The sequence below is a fragment of the Topomyia yanbarensis genome, chromosome 3, assembly GCF_030247195.1.
Source record: "Topomyia yanbarensis strain Yona2022 chromosome 3, ASM3024719v1, whole genome shotgun sequence".
NCBI classification, from domain to species: domain Eukaryota; kingdom Metazoa; phylum Arthropoda; class Insecta; order Diptera; family Culicidae; genus Topomyia; species Topomyia yanbarensis.
Genome location: NC_080672.1, coordinates 414,649,273 through 414,671,997, shown reverse-complemented (window position 1 = coordinate 414,671,997; position 22,725 = coordinate 414,649,273). Strand labels below are relative to the sequence as shown.

The 22,725-nt window shown below is 40.4% G+C and overlaps 1 protein-coding gene across 20 annotated transcripts in view; it reads right to left on the bottom strand.

Moving 5' to 3' along the window:
- Window positions 1-22,725, bottom strand: part of LOC131691248 (sorbin and SH3 domain-containing protein 1) — a 410,190-nt gene that overhangs the window by 115,615 nt on the left and 271,850 nt on the right. For 18 of the 20 annotated variants that reach the window (XM_058977505.1, XM_058977506.1, XM_058977502.1 and 15 more), the window contains 4 exons: window positions 20,035-20,202; window positions 19,811-19,974; window positions 3,101-3,173; window positions 1,454-1,489 (listed from right to left, as the gene is read on the bottom strand). The exons of 1 other annotated variant lie outside the window; for it this stretch is intronic. In XM_058977505.1, coding sequence (XP_058833488.1) covers window positions 1,454-1,489; window positions 3,101-3,173; window positions 19,811-19,974; window positions 20,035-20,202 — 441 coding nt within the window. The remainder of the gene's footprint in view (window positions 1-1,453; window positions 1,490-3,100; window positions 3,174-19,810; window positions 19,975-20,034; window positions 20,203-22,725) is intronic. One more of the 20 variants, XM_058977491.1, reaches the window with a different exon arrangement.

The window sequence follows — 22,725 nt, the reverse complement described above, 5'->3', positions numbered from 1 at the left end:
TGGTCCAAACTGACAAATCGGCCAAATCTGACAAATTGGTAAAATCTGACAAATCGGTTAAATCTGACAAATCGGTCAAATCTTACAAACAGGACAAATTTTATAAATGGGTCAATTCTAGCAAATCCGTAAAATTTGAAATTGATCAATTCTGACATATCGGTTAAATTTGATAAACCTGTCAAATCTGAAAAATCGGTTAAATCTGACAAATCGATCAAATCTGATAAATCGGTAAAATCTGACAAATCGGTCAAATTTGACAATTCGGTCAAATTTGACAATTCGGTAAAATTTGACAAATCGGTCAAATCTGATTAATCGATCAAATTTGACAAATCGGTCTAATTTGAGAAATGGGCCACAGCGGTCGAATCTGAAAAATCGGTCATTTTTCACAAATCGGTCAAATTTGACAAATTGGTCAAATTTGGCAAATCGGTCAAATCTGACCAATCGGTCAATTCTTACAAATCGGTCAAATTTAACAAATTGGCCAAATCTGATAAATCGGTCAAATCCGACAAATCGGCCAAATTTGACAATTCGGTCAAATCTGATTAATTGGTCAATTTGACAAATCGGTAAAAACTGACAAATCGGTAAAATCTGACAAATCGGTCAAATCTGACAATTCGGTCAAATCTGACCAATCGGACAATCTGACCAATCGGTCAAATCGGTCAATTCTGATCAATCGGTAAAATTTAACAAATCGGTCTAATTTTAGAAGTGGATCATAGCTGACGGATCGGTGAAATCTGATAAATCAGTTAGGTTTGACATATCGATTAAATAGGTAAAATCGGTCAAATTTGACAAATCGGTCAAATCTGACACATCTGTCAAATTTGACAAATCGGTCAAATCTGACAAATCGGTCAAGTCTGACAAGTCGATCAAACCTGACAAATCGGTCAAATTTTACAATTCGGTCAAATCTGACCAATCGGCCAATCTGACCAACCGATCAAATCTGATAAATTTGTCAAGTTTAGTATATCTTTCAATTCATTATTATTATTTTTTAATAGCTTCTCAGTTGGCAGTTACATTGCTTGCTAAACGATGTACTTTTTGGAAGTTTTGACCACAAGTGTGCAAATTTCCTATAGCATTAATTTGACAACTTTATTTATTCATCCTCATTCTTAAAAATCTAGAGAAAATGCATATTATGTTTTTTTCGGGAACTCATACAATGAACTAAACTCTATTCGAAATAAAAATTCTGGTTCGTTTGTAATGCTAATATGCGAGCAATTCTTGCATGCTAAAATGCCATAAACTATGAAAATAATTAGTAAAACCCTGTCAGGCCACGGAAACTTCTAATGGGTGATTTCAGGAAGCATAAGCAACTTTTAAGCTGTATGAAAACGGTAGCGCATTAGGCGATGACTGAAGCATGTGTGAGTGAGTGTGTTAGTGTGTACAAAGAGTAATTTATCACCTCGACGTGTTTTGTATCGTACGGTCACGAAGTCATCTGGAAAAGTTTTGAACGAAGAAAAAATAATGTAGTAGAAGGGACATGGGTTTTTGGTTCTAGCAGAAGTTTTAGCTTACTTTGCTAATGTCTAACGAACTGAAGAGGAAAAAGTTTTGTGTACGTGGTTGACTTAGTTAATACGAACTTTATGGGGTTACGGAGACATCACGAGACCTTTTCGAACAATTCCTTCTGTTCTGCTTTGTCGCAATTCCATCAGCCAACAAACCCGAACGTGCAGCTGGTGGTGTGCACTAAACTTTGCATCCTCTCGAAGAGTACGTACCTTCTTGATGGCTTCGATGATTTGTGCCCTCGCCCTGATAAGGATCTTTTTCCACTAGCATCCCTCCACCTAGCAGATGCAATTTTTATTTTTTTTTTCGGAACGCTCCATTACTGATGCCAGTTCGATGCGCCAAGGAGGGGCGAATGCTTGAAAGCACAATGCGGTTCAAATTGTGAAGTTGGAGATCTTCATCAACATGCACACCGAGTCTCGGTTAAGTTTTTCTTGGACTGCGTTCAACCGAGCAAAAAAACGTTTCAAATTATTCCAGTGATGCTCATAGTTTCTCCAGTCGTCCGGTAGAAAAACTCGCTGCTTTGGGTGGTGCTTGAACAAAATGATCTTTTGTCAAAATTGAATTTGAAGCAAAACTAGGTTGAAATGCAGAACGCGTGTGTGTGTGTCTGTGATTTCCTCAGGCGCTTGTCTAGCGGAAAAGGCTAAACGAAGTCAAACAACAATTGGAAACATGTTGAAAATTTTCCGCCTGAACTGTTGACTTTCTTGTGAGATGAGATGGGAGGTGTTGAAATAACAAAAATCAAACACGATTTTGCATAAACATACGGAAATCAAATCCAGCAACGCAAGGTACATTGTAGCAGCGCAGCGCCACCGCATGGTCATTTGTTCAACGAGCACAATTTGCCGGGTCAACATTCATCAAATGATTAAATACCGATACCTCATCGTCATCATCGGGGTTGCGGTCGGTTGACTCTGATTGACTCCCGTGGGTAATCTGGCTTCATTCTCGGAAAATCTCTCAACTGGCTTCAACGCTCGTTCCACTCTACCACCCAATCTGCTTCGGCTCTCAGCAGCGCCTGATTCGAGATTAATTAAATTTTAACTTGGCATTGATTCGCCGCTGGTTGGCTGATGGTCTCACAGGATTCCTTATCCTTCCCCTTCGGTTGACGCTGACCTCGACCACTGCTGATGCTGGCGTGGGCTAATGATAAGCTGGGTGTGTGTGTGCTCTTTGATTGGTCTGATGATGATGATGATTCTTCCAACGATTAGCTCGAAATGCTCGAAAAAAGGTCTCGTGACATCGCTGGGTTGCTTGCTGGGCAGGGGGAGGGGTTGGTAAGTTTAAATGAAGTTTTGACAAATTCTCGGGAATTATTGGTTCGACAGCCGGGATAAGCCTGACAGATAGGGAGAAAATCGGTTTTGTGGTGGCAACAGATAAATTTTCCAACAAGGGAAAACGGCTTACGATAGGGGGACTCGTTGGGGGAATGTGAACTTACTCTTACACTAGGTATATATTAAATTGATAGAGATGAATAGAAATGGTCTTCGATATTTACCGTCATTCTGTGCTTTGTGCAGAGTTTGGTACATCTTTTTGTACCATTTGGCTTGATTGTTTTCGTCCACTTCCTGGTGGGAATAGAAATGTGCGGTTAGGAATCAGAGCTGGGGTGGATTTTAATCAATAATTTGTATTGTTGTTTCGGTAGGATTAACATTAAATTTTCTCTTTTTAGATAGAAGCAACAATATCGTTGTGGATTTTGTGGTTCGACTTCGTTTCATCAGAATTCGACACTAACTTAGTGCAGGATTAAGCTAGCGCCGGATTGACGCTAGCTCCAAAAAACAAATACACTATTTGTGTTTTTTAGCAAACCCTTATGAGAAATTGGCTTGCCAAACCAAACCAAGTTTCGATTTCATTAATTCTCATCACTTTGCGCGGGACATCACGCAGGACTAGGGGTTTGCTCAGAAACACAAATAGTATTTTTGTATTTTGGAGCTAGCGTCAATCCGGCGCTACCTTAGTCATGTCACTAAGTTAGTGTCGGATTCTGACGAGACGAAGTCGAAACGCTAATTCCATAATTAATTTAGTTATAGATTTTCTACTCTTCTCACGGAAAGATGTTTTTAAACCTTTAGTTGTATGCAATTTTCTTCCAGTGTAAGCTTTGCCCGTATTTCAATTGTTTCGCCACCACGCTCTGCTAACGCTGCTTTTTATCATTGAGCCGCGTACACTGAGAACTGACATACAAATAAAGTTTTCAATGTGTGTAAGGAATAAAAATTGTCGTTTTTCAATGCCACTGGCAAGTAGCAACTTGCCACACTAGCCGGCGCTACGATCGGCCAGCAAACGCTATACGAATGTTGTGTGCAAGCTTGGGTACAATAGTGATTCACGCCTGCGAACCTGTATGGGATGGTGATTTTCAACGTATTTTCATTTCAATATTTACACAGGATGTGTTAAATAATACTCTTCTAAGACACAAATTGAAGTCAAATTACCGTATAGGGAGCAATTTTTACAAGCAAGAAAAAATGTGTCAGCTGCAGGTCCGGCGTAACACTTTTAGCCCGAGTTTGCGCAATATACACGCTAGCATTACAAACACACAAAATCATTCGCAAGGCGTTTGTTCGAATTAAATTACGATGGATTAATTTCCCGTTCCTTCTTTTGAAAAAAAATAAAGTTAATTTCCAAAAAAAAAACATGGGCGAATGACCAGTAGGTTAAAACCCAAATAAATACATAAATAAAATAAAAAACCCTCTTTGATTTGGATGAAATTTTGTTTCAAGATAGGTAATTATGTTCCCTACCCACCGTCAAAAATTCAAATTGGGCACTTTCAAGGAAAATAAGTTATTTAAAAAAAAAACTTTACCTTGTCCAAACTGATATTTTTTTCAATGTATTTTTATTCAATATCCATAGCTCTGAGATTGGAACCCAGAATCCCGAGGAGTGATCTCAGACTCCGGATTCCATAGCCCAGAGTCCAGAGTAGAGTGACAGAAAAAAATGACCCCCATCGGCCCACCCCTGAGCCGATTCCTAATCCCACCAGGAGTGTCTGCTCCAAATTTGAGCCAAATCGAACAAGTCTAGCTACCGGACCAACGTGCTTGAAGTTTGTATGGGATTTTTCGACAATCTACATGGAGAAAACCCACTTGCTCACATTTTCGCCGCTAGGTGGCACTGTATACATCAGATTATCACCAAAAGTGAAACTTAAGAAGATAATTTTATTATCTACAACTTTGTTGAAGACTGCAAAGCGATCTGACTCCAATAGGAAAAGTTATTAAACTTTTAACGAAGTGATGTCTGAGTCAGTTTTGCATGGGGCCTAGCAGTGCATGATAGTGTATCAGTACTAGGTTCTAACAAACAAAACATTTTTATGGAATAATGGTTAGATTTAGCTGAATATTATGTTCGGAAGAATTGTAGTACATAATACGAGTTATGTTTTGGTTAGAAAATTGTAGTTCAATCTGTGACCGCATAGATGGCGCCAACACTAACTTTTCAACGAAGAGAGATAGAAATTAAGTGTCTTCTACAAAGTTGTAGAACAAGAATATTGCAGTAATTCTTCCAAACATCTCGATATTCTATCTCTCTCCGTTTAAAAGTTAGTGTTGGCGCCATCTATGCGGTCACAGATTGAACTACAATTTTCTAACCAAAACATAACTCGTATTATGTACTGCAATTCTTCCGAACATACTATTCAGCTAAATCTAACCATTAATCCACAAAAATGTTTAGTTTGTTAGAACCTAGTACTGATACACTATCATGCACTGCTAGGCCCCATGCAAAACTGACTCAGACATCACTTCGTTAAAAGTTTATTAACTTTTCCTATTGGAGTCGGATCTCTTTGCAGTCTTCAACAAAGTTGTAGATAATAAAATTATCTTCTTAATTTTCACTTTTGGTGATAATCTGATGTATACAGTGCCACCTAGCGGCGAAAATGTGAGCAAGAGGGTTTTCTCCATGTAAATTGTCGAAAAATCCCATACAAACTTCAAGCACGTTGGTCCGGTAGCTAGACTTGTCCGATTTGTTTCAAATTTGGAGCAAGTACTCCTGGTGGGACTGGGAATCGACTCAGGGGCCGATTGAGTTTTCAAAAATTCATTATTTTTCTGGGCAGTCTAGTCCAGAGTCCCGAAGAGTAAGACCAGAATCCAGAGTCGCGAGTCCTTAACCCAAAATATTGAGGCGAGTCTAGAGTCCAGAATACAGAATTCAGTGTCCATAGTTCCGAAGACAGAGCTCAGGGTCCAGAATCCGTAGTTCCGACTGCAGAGTTCAAAGTTCAGAGCACAGAGTTCAGAGCCCAGAGTTCGGAGTTCAGATGCCAGAGCCCAGAGTCCAAAACCTAGAGTCCAGAGCCCAGCGACCAGAAACCAGAGCCTAGAGTTCTTATCCCAAAATACTGAGCCCAGAGTCCTCAGCACATAATCCAGAGCCCAAAGTCCAGAGTCCCTAACCCAAAATAGTGCTACCAGAGTTAAGAGTCAAGATCCCAGAGCTCAGAGTCCAGAATCCAGAGTTCAGATTCGATAATCCAGAGTTTAGATTCCATAGTCCAGTGACTAGAACCCAGAGTCTCGAGGAGAGAGCCCAGAGTCCGGAGTATAGAATCCATAGTCCCGAGTGCAGAGTGCATAGTCCAGAGTTTAGAGTCCAGAGTCCACAGCTCAGAGTCCAAAGTCCAGAATCAAGACCCAGAGCTCATAGCTCAGAGACCAAAGTCTACAGTCCAGAGTCCATATCACAGAAACTCGAAGCGAGAGCTCGGAATCCAAAGTTAAGAATGCAGAGTCCAGAGTTCAGAGTAAAGAGAACAGAGTCGAGAATTCTGGGTCCAGAGTCCAGAGCCCAGAGTCCTCAACCCAAATTACTGTGGCCAAAGTGCAGAGCTCTGAGACCAGAATCCAGAGCCCGAAGTACTTAGCCCAAAATACTGTAGCAAGAGTTCAGACTCCAGAGCACAGAGCCCAGAACCCAGAGCCCAGAATCCGTAGTCCATAACACAGAATCTCGAGGCGAGAGTCCAGAGCCCAACGTGAAGAGTGCAGCATCCGGAGTTCAAAGTCCAGCATCTAGAGTTCAGAGTCCAGAGACGAGAATCCTGAGACCAGAGTTCAGAGCCCAGAGTCCAGAGCCCAGAGACCAGAATCCAGTGTCCCGAGGAGAGAGCCCACAGTCCAGAATCCAGAGACCCGAGTGCAGAGCCTAAAGTTCAGATTCGAGAGTGTAGGATCAAGACCCCAGATACCAGAGCTCATGGTTCAGAGTCCAGAGTACATAGTAGAGAAATTCGAGGCCAGCGCCAAGAGTCCATTATCCAGCAATGAGAGTGAAGTGTCCAGAATCTGAAGTTCCAGGGACCAGAACCCAGAATCCAGAGTCCCGAGGGGAGAGCCAAGAATCCAGAATCTAGAGTCCCGAGTACAGATTCCAGAGTTCAGAGTCCAGATTTCAGAGTCTAGAGTTCGGATTCCAGAGTGCAGAATCAAGACACTAGAGATCATAGTTCAGAGTCCATAGCACAGAATATCGACGACAGAACCCGGTTTCCAGACTCCAGCGCGAGGATTGCGATGTCCAGAGTTCAAATCTAGAATATAGACTGATTTTGGATATTTTCGGAATGATCTTGACAAGTAGGTGCCAGAAATTTATGTCTGACGCCATGTTGAAATCCAAGATGGCGACTTCCGGACGTTAATTATTATTACATTTTGGATTGTTTATCTTTGCACATCACTTGATACTGTGTAACTTTGATTTATTCAATTGATCCATAATGATAATTTTAGTAAAACTTCTCTTCACAACTGTTGTTACTAGACTGCTAAGACCTTATAGTTTTATAGTACAGTTATTTCATAAAATGAGTATTGATGCAGGTAAGGTACAGGTAACTAGGGTGCCAAACGAATACCAAATACGTTACTGAAACTTTTTGCATGTATCAGACAACTAGCAGTTGGGAAATCGGATTCTGAGATGATTATGACTTGCATTGGTTTAGTTTTCGATAAAAATACACTGAAAAAAAATCAGTTTGGACAAGGGAAAGTTCTTTTCAAATAACTTTTTTCTTTGAAAGTGCCCAACTTGAATTCTTGACAGTAGGTAGGAAACATAATTGCCTATCTTGGAACAAAGTTTCATCCAAATCAAAGATGTTCTTTTTGTAAATCGACTTTAAATTTTTAAAATCGATTTTTTTCACTGTAGGAGTCGATGAAGAATTTTTTCAATATTTTTATTCAAAAATTTGACTAATTTTGTGTAAATCACTCCTGCAACATTTTTTTTGTAGGATTTGTCATTTTTAGATTATAGCCATTTGAAAAAAATTGGTAAAAAAAAGTTTAACCTTTTTCAAGACAGTCTAGATCATTTTTGTAAAAAACGTAGTATGCAAAGTGGCTTTTTGCGACAAAGTCCTCATGTACAGAAAGTTTCATTAACATCTGAGAGGGTGCTGCCAAAATTTTTTGGAGTTGGCGCAAAATTCGTCTAATGGCTAATGTCGGCTTTTCGATATAAATTATAATCATCTAATACAACCGGCCCCTGGATAACCTACTTCCGTAGCAAAGATAAGCTATTTAACATCATCGATATGTCGCGTGATCCAACTAAACAACACTAGGCATATCGCCATGGTCCGACCAGATAAACGTATATTATATGTGCGCGACATTCAACAGGTAAATATGATTACTCGCTACGAGCTTTTTACGAAGAAGGATCTTGTCTACGTACCCGCTCGGGAAGTAGAGATTGATGGCGTAGTCTTCGACAGGGGTCTTATTTGCGAGGATCTGCTGAAGTATGGGATTGGCTCCTTCATGAACCCTTTGCTTCAGTCAGTGAAAAGTCTGGATAGCAAGCAACAGCGTTCAGCAAAAAAAAACGAGGAGTATAAGAAAACAAGTTATTTTCCATCAGCCTCATATCGGGCCTTTCGACGGATCTGCTCTTCCATTAACTGCCGCCGTTGGGAACAATTGGGCCATACATCTACTCATTGTCGAAACAAGGCACGGTGTGGAAAATACGGATAGAATCATGAAAAGTTTTCCTACTGTGAACAGAGACCGCATGATCTCTTGACATATTCCGCGTACAAATTTTGTGGATAAGAACTGAAGCATTCTTGTAAGAAATACTCGGAGAAGAAATGCTAAAGAGGGTTACCAAATGCTACGACTAATTTTAACGCTCCCCTATTAACTAAAGAGCCAGAGTCTAACAATCCCATTGAGGGAACATCTTCTAATGTGCCTATAAATTTACGAAAGAGGAACATGATTTCCTCTCCCAAGCTTCCTCGTAAAGGCTTGAGGGTGTTTCTTGATGAGCCACAAAATATAATAACTCGAGGAAGTGCTTTTACCAAACCGAATTACGCATATTTCAGCCAGAAATTCAACCTAGCACTGGATAGATGAAATATAAGATATCCTAGACTGGATATTGAGAACGTTCAACAATAAGCATACTTTAGAAGCAGTTTTCTACTAAAGGCCCTCCTTGAGCGATCGTATCCTTTAATGGCTAATTCATCGAGCGAAGTCACGGATTTGATCACTGTATGCAGAAGTATCATAGGTTCTTTGAAACATTTAAACAATAATTTGCAGTGCGATGCATTCAAATTTTGGAAAACCTGGCTAACTTCCGACGTAGATCTTAACTTTCACAGTCTTAACATTATTCATCAGGACTGAGAAAACATCACAGTGGAGCGTTTTTAGGAGTCTAAATGCGCTATTCTTTTAATTGAATTAACCTTTGCACGGTACAAAGTGTTGCAGTTATTGCTTGACAAGCCTAAATTAAGGGCAAAGACTTCCATATACATCCCACTGAGGTCTTTCAGATAACACTAAAACCCTACTCGTACCTCAGGTGGTTCTAGAAGACCTGCGGTATGTCATGAGGTTATCTTCATGATCATAACCGATCTACCTCACTACATGATATTAAGCAAAGAAGAAGAAAAAAAAGAAAGAGCAGCGCATCCACTATATCCTAAACAATCGATTCTTCCGGTGGAAAAGTATCAGGTTTAGGCTGGCTTGATTCTCGATGAAACGAGAACCCGGCGCGAACACCCCCAGACGAGGTGGGACACGAGTGCTCAGAATGGTACGCGAACGTCGGATCATCTGAGTATTTCCGAATATATACGACGTTAGAAAACGAAAATGAAAAATTTGATGAAAGCTTAAAAACTCGGATATTGGCACCGGTTTGTCGACGGATTAACGAGGAAAACAATGTGGTGGTTTGGTCCTACGTTATATATTCGATTCAACCTTTGATCGGAATACGCGGAACCAAGTAGCCTTTTTCGGCGGCAGCAGAATTCCATATAAATCCACATTCAAACAATAGACGTTTCGCAATGAAAAAGTAATACTGAATATAAACGTAATGATTGTTCTATAAACTCGCAAATTTATCTGACATCAAAGATACTCGCGCCAAGCAATTTAGTTCTCATATCACTGTGACGTTCGTCAGATGATGATAGCTAATAGCTTTGCTAATTAATATGACAGTAGTGGCAACGGCGATCATAAAAGAAGCTGTGCTGCAATTATCCTCCCCACAAAACTGAAGTTTTTATATTTGCCTATCAACAACCATGCCCACATCGTAACAGGCTCTCCGTTTGTTGAATCGTGGTAAGCACTCCTTGTATTTCCTGGAGAAAACATGGAAGTTACTGAGTGCTACGTTGGATGCACATCTCCGACGTAATGGGGTTGTAGAGAGCGGATGTGGTGACGCTTATCACTTCATTAAACATGTTGTCTGGTCGTGCGCCTAGTGTTCTAACGTCAGATCTCTGTTAAACGAATCTCTTCGACCTCGTTCCAGTCTGAAATGTACAGGCGATCCTCGGTCTCCCCTATATGTATCTCATGTGCATATTTGTAAACACGATAAATATCCAAATTTAGTTATCTCTTGACTTTTGGTTGATATGCTAACAGTTTCCTGATAATCTGGTCCCATAAGAGCTTCTAGCGGATCCAAGGAGGACCAGTCGCCGATCCGGTTAATTATGTTCCGATAGTGATCTTCCGTTTGCTAAAAAGCTTTCTTCTTTTTCCTATCCTTTCCCTGCTAGGTCTATTCTAGCCTTTAAAAATATTTCTAACTGCTGATGTGTCAAAATGTATTGCTCTTAGTATTAATTCAAAAAATAATTTCAAATTTCAAGCAAACCCAAATGATTATCCCCTATTTTCAAGTGATTTAAATTGTAAAGCCTTGTTGGCTTTACAATTCAAATTTAAAATTTAGTATTTGAAAAAATAAATGAAATCGTTGTGCATCGAGAATTTTAGATGCATGCATTTTGTAAACGTTGTTAATCTCGAGATTTGGATTGTTTCAAACTTTCGAGTAGGAAATTACCCACTCGGTCATTTTCGAATGGGTAGTACCATCCATACTACCCACGTGATTCGCCGGCCCAGAAATGTATGTTCGCAGCGGAGCGGAAATACAGACTCCCTTGCTCCATCACCGACAATACCGTTGTTGTTCCGGTTATTGTACGGAAAAAGTTGATCCTTTGTTGGCACTTTTGTTTCATGTACCTAATGTGACATCCCCAGGTGTTTTTGGAATCAAACCATACCTTGAGATACTTGATTGATAGGAAGCCTTAGGAACAATTTGACCCCTTCGCTGAAGCTGTAGTTTTATACATGGAGAATTCGATACCAAGCTGGAGGGCCCAAGCAGACAAATTGTCCAAGATATCTTACAATGGTTCTTGCAAATCGACAACTTTGGGACCTGTAATAGAGATCACCACCACAGACAACAAGTTTAGCAAAAAGTTGTTTAAAATCGATGAAAGACCATGTTGGTGCAGCTTCTCGGAAGGAATATTTATGGAAACTGAATCAAAAGCTACCTTAATATCCAAGAAAATTGATGCCGTCTGGTCTTGGTTAGCATAGGCCATTTGAATTTCTGTTGAGAGCAACGGAAGACAATCGTTCGTCCTGTTTGCTTTTGCGAAAGCTAAATTTGCTTCGACCCAATTGTCGAGGCGAAACAAGATATTTTTTTCGAATATCTTCGGGATACAGGACAATATTGCAATCGGTCAATACGAGTTGTGGTCGGAGGCTGAAGGAACAATGTTACCCTCAAGAAACTTATTCAATAAATTCAACAAGCCTCTCTTGGCAGTGTCTGGTAGATTCTTCAAGGAGTTGCATTTGATTCTGTCTGTCCCTGGGGCTTTATTGTTACACGATAAAAGGGCAAGTAAGAACTCCACCATCGAAAAAGGCGTTCCATTCGCGCTATCTTTACGGGACGCGAGGTCTTCTATGCCGGGACGGAATCAGGGCAAACCTTGTTGGCGAAATCGAATACCGAACGGTTTGAATATTGCACGCTTTCGTTAGTAATGTTACGGTTTCGCATACGTTGGGCAATGCTTCAAAGGGTGCTCTTCGATGTTTCTCTCCTTATTCCGTCAACGAACCAGTACCAGTAACTACGTTTCTTGGCTTTCACCAGACTCTTCATTCGCGTTTCTAACGTCACGCACTGTCGATAGCTAGCGGGGCTTTCTCCGCGTACACGTCTGAGCACTCTTTGTCCCACCATGGGTTGCGAGGACACTCGCGAGAGTTCGAGTCTGATACGCGTTTAGTCTGAGCTTAAATCACGGTATCGACAATCGAACCAGCCAGGAGCCCGTACTCTTCCTCCGGAGGAAGCTCTTGTGTGGACTTGATTTTGTCTCTTCCAATCAATATTTTTGTGAGGTTATATTCAAAATTGATTGTATTCGGTGGCCCTGAACCGTTAGCAATGGTAATTTTTATGTCCCGGGAAATGCCGGGAACTACTTATCTGAGCTCAGATTCCTGAGACCGGTAGCGACTTGCTTCGGTTTTGCACCAGTACTTTTTCGAGTAGTTATTTTCGTAGAACCTTGAAGAGACGCCTTCTGGCCTTTACACCGAAACACAGGTTACAGGAGAAGAAATGTTCCTCCTTTTTCTATTGCTTCTAGGCATATCAGAAGATGTTCCCTCCTGGGGTGCATGACAGTCGCCTTCATCAGTAGACATGTTAGTATAGATGTTCCTAGAGACCGGTGGCATAGCTATCTTTAGCATTTCTGCAAACGATCGTTTGGAGCGTTCCTGAAGGAAAGGCATAAGTTTCTCCTTGCACTGTTTGTACGCGGGACATGTCGGGAGATCATGTGGATTTTCCCCACAGTAGAGACACTTTTCAACATATTCTATAATGGAAACATTCACATGATTTCTCACGACGAACCATATTGTTACAATGGGAGGCTATGTGTCCAATTGTTTGCAATTAGTACAGTTCCGCGGTTCAAAAAGGCGAACAGGTAGACGAACCTTGTCAAAGAAGAGGTAGTTAGGTAGGGCATATCCGGCGATGGTCACCCAATAAGAGTCTGAGTATGTCCTCTTTCCGTCAGCTGCGACTGATGCTGAATGCAAACGTTTGAATTCCAGTATGTTCACTAGCTGGAGCATGGGGTCTTTAAAACAGCCAACTTCATGTGTCATCAAATCCTCTAAATTCAAACTCGAATCGGAGACGACCCCACAGACTTCAACGCGATTTGCTGGTACATGTACTATGTACTCATTCGTAAAAGGCCCGTAGCCAGCAGTTTCATTTGCCTAGTTTCTCGACAAGCATATGATTACGGCCTAAAAGCCAACTGTCACAATCCACTTTGAATGGAAATTGCGGACAAACCGTTACGCGACAATCACAGATGTTGGTAGTAAACGAAAGAGAAAAGTTTTCTCTTTAATAAACTGTTGTGAACTGTGTTCGACTAGTAACGGTTTGTCTGGAATTTCCATTCAAAGTGGATTTTGACAGTTGGCTTTTAGGCCGTAATCATATGTTTGCCGAGGTTTAACCTATTTACTACCACCAGAAGCTTATCAGGGCGTATTTCGATATTTCGTTTCAACAGAACTGGAGAAGTCTGCAATAGATTCAAACACTTTTTGTCTTTGGCTCGGAAGAAGATCACGAAGAGACCAGTGGCCGAGCTTGGATGTACCTTGAGCCGATTTTGTTTCGACATCCATCAGGGGAAGTCTTTTTGCCACGGGCCTATTGCCCAGTGCACGTTACTAGGAGACCAAGAAAGGGGAACGTAAAATAATAGCGGTACTAATCTAGTATAACGTTATCCAGGCAGCTCACAAAAAAACGAAACAATGCTGTTGCTCTGCTGGTCGACTAACGGCTAACGTTCACACACAAAAGAGAAAAAAAGTTCAAAACCTCGAAGAGGCGAAGAATTCACTAGATAACCTTGAAAGCGGATTAGTACTATTATTTGTCGCTATACACTGCACGGACTGGAAAGATCGACCGATCGCTTCGAGAATCATCACACGAATGAACGCCACCTGGTCTTATGGATGTTGGGGGCATTGCGGTCATAGCGGTAGACATCGAATGTTGAACCAAACACCTAGCGAGGCAGTGTACGGTTGTCTCGGTCACGGTGATGACGTCATAACATCAGCCCTTGGTCGCAAGCAAACAGCGGTCCGTTGATGAATTTGAGCCACCAGCATTCTGGTAGTAAACTTCGATGTTGTTGCAGAACGGATCAGGTTCAGCAGAGAGCGAAACCATATTACAAAAGGTAAATTACTGGACGCGAAGAATATTTCCACACTCAGGACCGGGATGACTGGTGAACGCTGGCGGCAAGGGCTCGGCTGTGGCGAGGAGATCGTGGGCTTCCAACTCCGTTGCGGCTCAGTATGCGCTCCTTTACAATAATGACAGTCAGGGCCGGCGGATAGCGTGGGTAGTATGGGTAGTACTACCCACTCGAAAATAATCGAGATGGGAAATACCCACTCGAAAGTTTGGAACAAACTAAAACCTGAAATTAACCGCATATTTGCGCATAAATTGCATGCGTCTGAAATTCTCGATGCACAATAATTTCAATTTTTTATTAAGATGCAAATGTCTTTTGGCTTACAATTTAAACTTCTTGAAAATAGGAATTAATTAGGATTTGTTTAAAATTTAAACTTTTTAGTAATACTAAGGGAAATATATTTTAACACACAATTTGTTATTTTTTAGCACGAACTATTATTTGATTAACAATTGAAACAAGAAGAAACTCTACAAGGCTTATTTTAAGGAAGACAAAAGATATACACAAGAGGAATTGATTTCAACATCAGAGTAGAAGAGACTGTATCAGGGAAGTGAATGGAGGCGGGACATCAATGTTAGGGAGAAGAAGAAATTAAACTTGCAGATTTTTTGGCAAGCGGAAGAATATTACAGGACATCATGAACCGGATCGCCAACTGCCCTCCTTGGATCCGCTGGGAGTTCTGTAGCTGATAGCATATCAACTAAATGAGAAGAGATAACTAAATTTGGCTATCCATCGCGTTAAAAAATCTGTATATTGGAGACATATGCGGAGATAGAGGATAGCTAGCACATCTTGGACTGGAAAGAGGCCGAAGGAATTTGTTTAACGGAGATCTGGCGCTAGGGCACTAGGCGCACGACCAGATAACATGTTTAATGTTGCGATACTCGTCATCATAACCGCACACACCACTCTCCGCGACTCCACCACACAGGAGATGCTCATCCAACGCATAATGACTGGACATGATCCGAGATATCATCCGAATGAAGTCACGAGCCTTATCTATCTCTTTGAACCAAGACTTGTTTGTGTCTTTAGAATTCCTAACCGTCCATTGTTCCACGAAATTTCGAGCGTCCTCTGACATAACTGACTGGCAAATTCGTTGAGACTACGTGATCTCTCATGAATATCAACTTCTAATGCTGTACGTCTTTTCTCATTACCATTCTAATCTAAGTGTCCGCCTTCTCATCATTATTTATCAGATAAATAACTAAGAAACTCCCATGTTTCCCCATAAAATGCAAGGAGTGCATTCCATGCTCCATCGAATGGAGAGCATCCTTGGAACTCTAACAAAGTGGACATGGTTGTTGATGGGTAAATATAAAACCGTCAGTTTTGTGGGGAGAATGTATGCAGCACAGCTTCTTTTATGATCACCCTCACCACTACTGTCATAATAATTTGCAAAGAAGCGATGCATAGCTGTCATCATCTAACGAACGCTACACTGCTTAGCGCGAGCATCTTTGCTGTCAGATAAATTTGTGTGTTCAAAGAGCATTACGTTCAAATAAAATATTATCATTTAATCGCAAAACATCAATTGTTTGAGTATACACACTTAAAAATATTTACATCTCACAAGATGCACATCAAAGGAGCATCACAATTCTCTTAAATTTACATTCAAGAATATGTAAAAATGCGCTTTGTTCACAATTTTCCATCTCTATTCAACCGAGTTTTATATCAAAAGAGACACAATATTTTATTTCACATGTCAAAACATGTAAAATTCCATTATTAGACAGCAAAATACGTCGCAATGTTGTTTACGTCAAATGTAATTTTCATTTTTTCTAAGTGTGCAGATCTATATGGAATGCTGTTGTCGCCGAAAAAGGTTTCTTGGTTTTGTGCATTCCGATCAACGGTTGAATAGAATACACAACGTAGGATCTAGCCACCAGATGAAACACTATTTCTCTTGTTAATCCTTTGACAAACCGGTGTCAATAACCGCGTTTTCAGCATTCATTAAGTTTTTCATTTGCGTTTCTAACGTTGCGTATATTCGGAAAAAATCAGACGATCTGACATTCAAAAAGTCCTTATAGGACCCTTTCACGTACAATTCTGAGCGCGAAGCGAGAGACCGTCTACTGCTGTTAGCGCCGGATCTCGTTTCGTCTGACCTTTAATCTCAGTGTTGATAATCAAGCTAGTTAAAACCTTGTATGCTTCCAATGGAGGATTTTTTTGTTTTTATTCGATTGTTTGTTAGTTGACGCGTAGCTGTTCCAATCACTAATTGAGGTCGAATGCAATGATAAATTTAAGTAGTCCTGATCATATTGAAATTATCGCGAACATCTTGCAGTAAGATAGATCGGCCATCAACGTGAAGATAATCCTATGACATACCGTGGGAGAGTGGGAGAGCCGTCTTGAACCAACTGAGGTGAACAATGTCTGCCTTTGATTCGGACTTGACAACCGACAACTTCAATATCTGGTAACTCAGCCCTGGCAAATAATGGTAAAATTTTAGAAGATCTACGTCGGAAGACGGAAGTTAACCAAATGTTTCGTGTTAATCCTAGGAAAATCATGGGAGTGCAATTTTAGGGGCAATTGGGTTTTTTGATGTCCCATGAAGATTCCTGTTAGTTTCTAAGATTTCCGAGACGAGGAGCCACTTACTTTGGTACTAGCACCCATCAAAGGACACTCTCAGGCCTGTATGCGGCAGCTTAGGAGAGCAAATGATTTTTCTTTTTTTGAAAATTTATAGGAACATTAGAACATGTTCCTTCAGTGGGATTGTCAGACTCTCGCTCTTAAGTGGAGAAGGGAGCGTATAAATTAGTCGTGGTTTTTATGTTCCTACATTGGGTAACTGTACGGACCAATTGTTCATAATGACGGCATACCCTGAGACACAACAATGCGAACAGGTAGACGAGCCCCGTTCAAAAGAACAAAGTTTAAAAGAGTAGATCCGGCGAAAGTCTTGACATGAGACTGATTGAAAATAAGTTCTTATACTTCTCGATTTATGCTGAACGCATTTTCACTGACTGAAGCAAAGGGTTCTGGAAGGTTCCAACGCCATATTTCACAATTAAGGCCCCTAGCGGAGACTACACCATCAATCTCTACTTCCCACGTGGGTACGTAGACAAGATACTTGTTCTTATACGGCGAGAGTTGATTGGTTAGTTTACACGATATATCGATGATGTTAAATGGGCTATATTCGGTCCGAAAGTAGACCTTTAGGGGCCTGTTGTAGTAGATGAATATAATTTATACAGAAAAGGAGATTTATCCGCATTATTTTGACATCGGATAAATATTCAAAACGACCACCATTGAACCAGAGAAGCTGTCTCATGTTGGAGATACCTTCCTATTAGTCAACACTATCATGTGGGCTTCAGTACCCGAGGAAAGAAGGTTTAATTGGAGGAAACAGAAAATTGATGCAACGGAATTTAAAAGAATAGAGTAATTGGTACTTAGCTGTGGAACATTTGTAGTTTTAATAATCAACAAACACATTTTCACTCAGCTGTCGGCCACACAGCCCGTAAACAAAGGGTAATTCCAAACAGCCACAGGGTATTATCCGGAAATGTTTACTTTTACTAACATACACCATGTCTGAACTTTCGTCGTTACGAGTAGAAATCACTCCAAATATTATTACCCACTCGGGAAAAAAGTGTTTCGCCGGCCCTGATGACGGTGTCGCTTGGTGTAGGGGCATTCCCAATCGTTGCGGAGTCCACGGAAGGGCCGTTGATAAGCCGTGAGTTGCATTAGCGGGGTAAATGCTTCTTTTGAAAGCGGAGGAAAATCAGTAGGCGGGCCTCAAATGTTCTAACCCTAAAATTACCTGAATAGTAAGCTTTGCAGCCATGTGTCAGGATTAAGAGTTGTATCACGGTACTTTGGGTGATCTTCAACTTTGAAGGAATGTTTTCTTACGAGACATACTGCAGGACTAGGGGTTTGCTCAGAAACACAAATAGTGTTTTCCTTTTTGGAGTAGCGTCCATCCTGTGCTAACTTAGTCCTATCATTAAGTTAGTGCTGGATTCTGATGAGACGAAACGCAAATTCCATAACTAATTCAAATGAAGTGCCGCCTCTGTTCCAAGGAATTTCTGTGCGAAAGAGTACAGTCAGCCACACAAATATTCGAAGGAAACAACCACTTGGAAAAAAGAAGCTCGTTCAAACGATATTTGATCGAGCGGCACTTTGGTGCGCATAGAATCGTTGGAACTTATGGTGAATATTATTAGCCATATTTTCCAACAAAAATCTATGTGATCAGCAATTGCATCGATAAACTTTGCTTTTATTTGCAAATAAGTATTAAATTCAGTTTAATTTTATTTTGCCACTTAACGAGAGGGTTTAAAAAGAATCCTCTAAAAGCACTTAAGTGTTAAAGAAAATTATTTATGAATGGAAAATTAGGTAACTCACATGTTTAAAAGTCCCAAAATTACATACCTAGATGCCTAGAATAGAATTGTTGTGTCATGCATAGGTAGACGAAGAGTCATTAATTTTTGAATCGATGAACTCTATAATAATTATTAAATATCCAGATACCAACAGAAATGACAATGACATTTTCTTCTTTTTGGGTGGTGTCCAACGGGAAAAACCGATCGAAAATGGTGAGTGAAGCGAATCAATTTTGTGTAAAAAAATTCCTCCAGAGGCGAGATTCGAACCCGAAACCTTCGAGACTCACGCCCATTGCACTAACCCTTATACTATCCCTGGGTACGCTGACGTCCCAGAAAGAACATATGATTATCGCACTGGTGACAGTGATCGTACCCTGCCTGTAAAGCGAGATCACACACAACGGCAGCTGCCCGCTCATCATTTTCGATCGGTTTTCCCCGTTGGATACCACCCAAAAAGTCTTAAATAAGTCTCGTCAAAAACCAAAATAAATGAATTATTAGTTTAGGGACCATCCATAAATGACATATCATTTTTAAGTGATTTTTTAAACCCCCCTCCCCCATCGTAGCATTTCACCACAAACCTCTGAATACCGCCCTGGTAATTACGTAGCTTGACGGTAACTCTCTTCCTTGTCACCGTAAAATTAAAAAAAAAAAAATAAAAAAAAAACGATGTTAGTTATTCCCCTTTAAAAAAGTTACGTAGTATGACATGACCCCCTACACCCCTGTCGTCACACATCATCACAAAATACAAAACTTCCCCCTTCCTCATAAAATGATACGTCATTTATGGATGGACCCTTAACATTTTCGTCTCAGAAACAGTTTTTGGAGTAGTTCACAAAATCAAGAAAGTATTGAAAAGATGCACTGCTTGGAGATCTTATCCCAGTATTCAGTAACCTATCATTCAGACCTAAAATTGGCTCAAATAAAATCCGAAACAACGTTAAATCCCCGGATCAATTCCTAACCCCAATAATTTCAAGTAACCGCAAAACAACACCCTTACAGATCTTAGCGTCAGTGGCATTCCTTCCCGCGTCGTTGGACCGATCCCATCGTACTTTTTCGGTGACAGCTGGGCCATGGCGGCAGGTCGCCGCACCGTCGCAATGTCCACCTCCGGTTCGCTGTGATAGTCGATCCGAACGGGCTGCTGCTGCTGTTGTTGATCTATGAAATAGAAAGAAGCTGTGTAATATGTTTATTTTGGACATGCATTATTATCAGTACTTATTTCAGGACCCCGTCCCAGCCGGATTCCGCCGCTGCTATTACTCCGTTGGTAAGACTGCTGATTTCTTGTCGTGTTGGAGCTGGTTCGACTCGCCGTCGTCTGGTAGACATTGGACTGGTTGCTAGATTCGTACGTGTTCACCAGCTGCTGGTTGATTTTGCCATCTTAGAAGTCACAGTTTTTACGTTGTAGGTTTAAATATAAAAAGGGGAAAAGTGATCGAAAATTAATTACCCACATCCACATTCTGGGTCTGCCGCAATATATGACCGGAGTTTTGATAGAATTTACACGTTTTTCTACCCTTCAATGGATGCGGAAGGATGGGTAATAAATTTCACTTACTGCAGTTATAGTTCCGCTTTATCCCCGGCAACAAGACAGTAGAGAAATGTTTGATAACTTTTCGAGCGGGAAAAACTTACTGCACTGCAATGCGGATGCGGAAATTCCGGGGGAGGAAATTCCGTTTCCTACCCGTATCAGAAATGGGAAATCGAATTCTACCGAAATTCGGACGGAGATGTTGGCAGAACAAAAAAAACGAGAGGTGAAAATTTCTCCACTTCCCTTGTGGGTTTCCTTCGGCATCGAAGAAGGAACAACTTCTTCGGGACGAAAATTCCTTCCAGCGGTTCGCTTGAATAATGTCTTTGTAAGCGTTCAACTTTGGCGATGTAAACGTTGGAAAGTTTTCATTCACAGTGGAAACTTGAGCAAGGAAGGAACTTTTTTTTCTCTCTACTCGCGAATTTCGTGAGTAGCTTTTCAACGGAAGCACCACCTTAAGCGATCACGGCTTTCCAGTTAAACTATGAGATTTGTTTTTTTTTCACTCAACGAAACAGCAAAATTTTCAGTTTGTCTTCCAATTCAGCCAATTATTCGATTGCTATTCAATAAGTTGCATTTAACATTGGAGCATTTTAAATTTGTTTGTCAGCCTTCGGTTGGGATTCTGATTGCGAACGAACGAGAAAGTTTATCGAAATCTCAACGAGAAAGTTTCCTATTTTTTCTTGCTAGTTTTCCAAGCCGTTCAAAACTTTGACGGTGGTGTTGGCGGGGGAAAAGGTAAATCTTATCTTTCTAGGGAAAGCTGCGAATGCGTTCCGGGATCCCCCCAGTTACATTTTAGCACGAAGAAGGTGGAAATCTGCTTTCGCATGAACGATTTCAAGAATGTTCAAATATTTTAGCTTGGTTTTGTAACTGCGGTTACGAAGATCTGCTCCCAGCATATCCAGTGTCTAAGCTGGCGTTTTGCAGAACAGTCACGTCTCGACTGTGATAGTATCTGTCAGAGGATCCTTGTCAGAATAGTATTGAACTTTTGTGTCGGGATGTAACACATTTTGCCAATCTATTTTTCGACAGAGACATGTTATTGATGGGAAAAGTTATTGGCAATTTAAATTTTTCGTTCAATTTGGAATCAATGGTTTTTCTTAACAATATTTTATTTGTTTGTTTTGTCGTGACTAACGACTTACCTTTCAATATAGGGGCCCCTTTTCAAAATTTCAAAAGAAAAATTTAATCAATTTCTTCGGCATTTTGTCGAAAATATTTGTACCAATGTTGTATTAAATTTTGGAATATGTAGGACATTTATTATCAACGGAAAAATAGTGTTTTGAAAAATCTTTCGAAAACGACTAGAAAAAGTGAAAATTTTCAGCCCATCCCGCACAGAGCCGTCAATATGGTGCACCAACCGAACAATAAAATGATGAAAAGTTTTAAATATAGGTCCACTACATGTTTGTTCCTATGATTATTCGTATTGGGTTGCTTGACGAGAGTAGTTGGTGGGGGAAAGCCGGCATATTCGTTTTGGTTATGCCATTAGAAACCGGACGGAAAGGAAAGGCTCATGCACGGTACGAGAACGAGCGAGAAAGTGATAGTAGTGCATATTAGCGAAAGCGTTACGTACATTTTGAACCTTAATAACAGGTTTTTGCAAATCCTTCCAAGAAAATCAGTGAATGTGGCAACTCTACCACTAAGCGAAAGCTACACCAAAACGAATGATGAAAATATTTTCATTTATCGCACAAAAGGAGGGCCTTTCATCTGCATCGAAAAGTTTATAAATAGGAACGCCTTGATGCAAAGCGTGCTCATTCGGTGTGAGCTGCGAAAGGGGAATGATCATATGTGTGTTCGCAGTAAAAACAATCGTCGGCAAGGTTTGAATTGTTTCAAAAGATTCTCGTCTTGTATCAACATAGTTATCTACAAACCGTCCTTATTAGGACGAATGCAAAATGGAAAAATATGGGTTGGTAATGTATATGACATAATAGGGGTGTCGTGACCACACTTCGAAGTTATTTCAAATCTTGCAAAGCATAAATTGACATAATTTCAATGATTGTTCCTATATGAATGAAATGACAAATTTTCAAGTCAACGCGGCAATAACTTTGCAATTTATAGAACAATTTTATATTTTTAGTTAGTCGCTTCGAGAGATTTTTACATTGATATTTCAAAGCAAGAAAATGTGAAATTGATCATTTCATGAATGAATGTATCAACGAGCTTAGAATCCAGCGCATTACCTATCAACGCAGACGCCAACAACAAAGGTTCTTTTCAGAACCACCATAATTATTATAAAGAATAACTTGAAACATTCCCACATATTTCATTGAGTACCATTCGATTTGAATTACAAG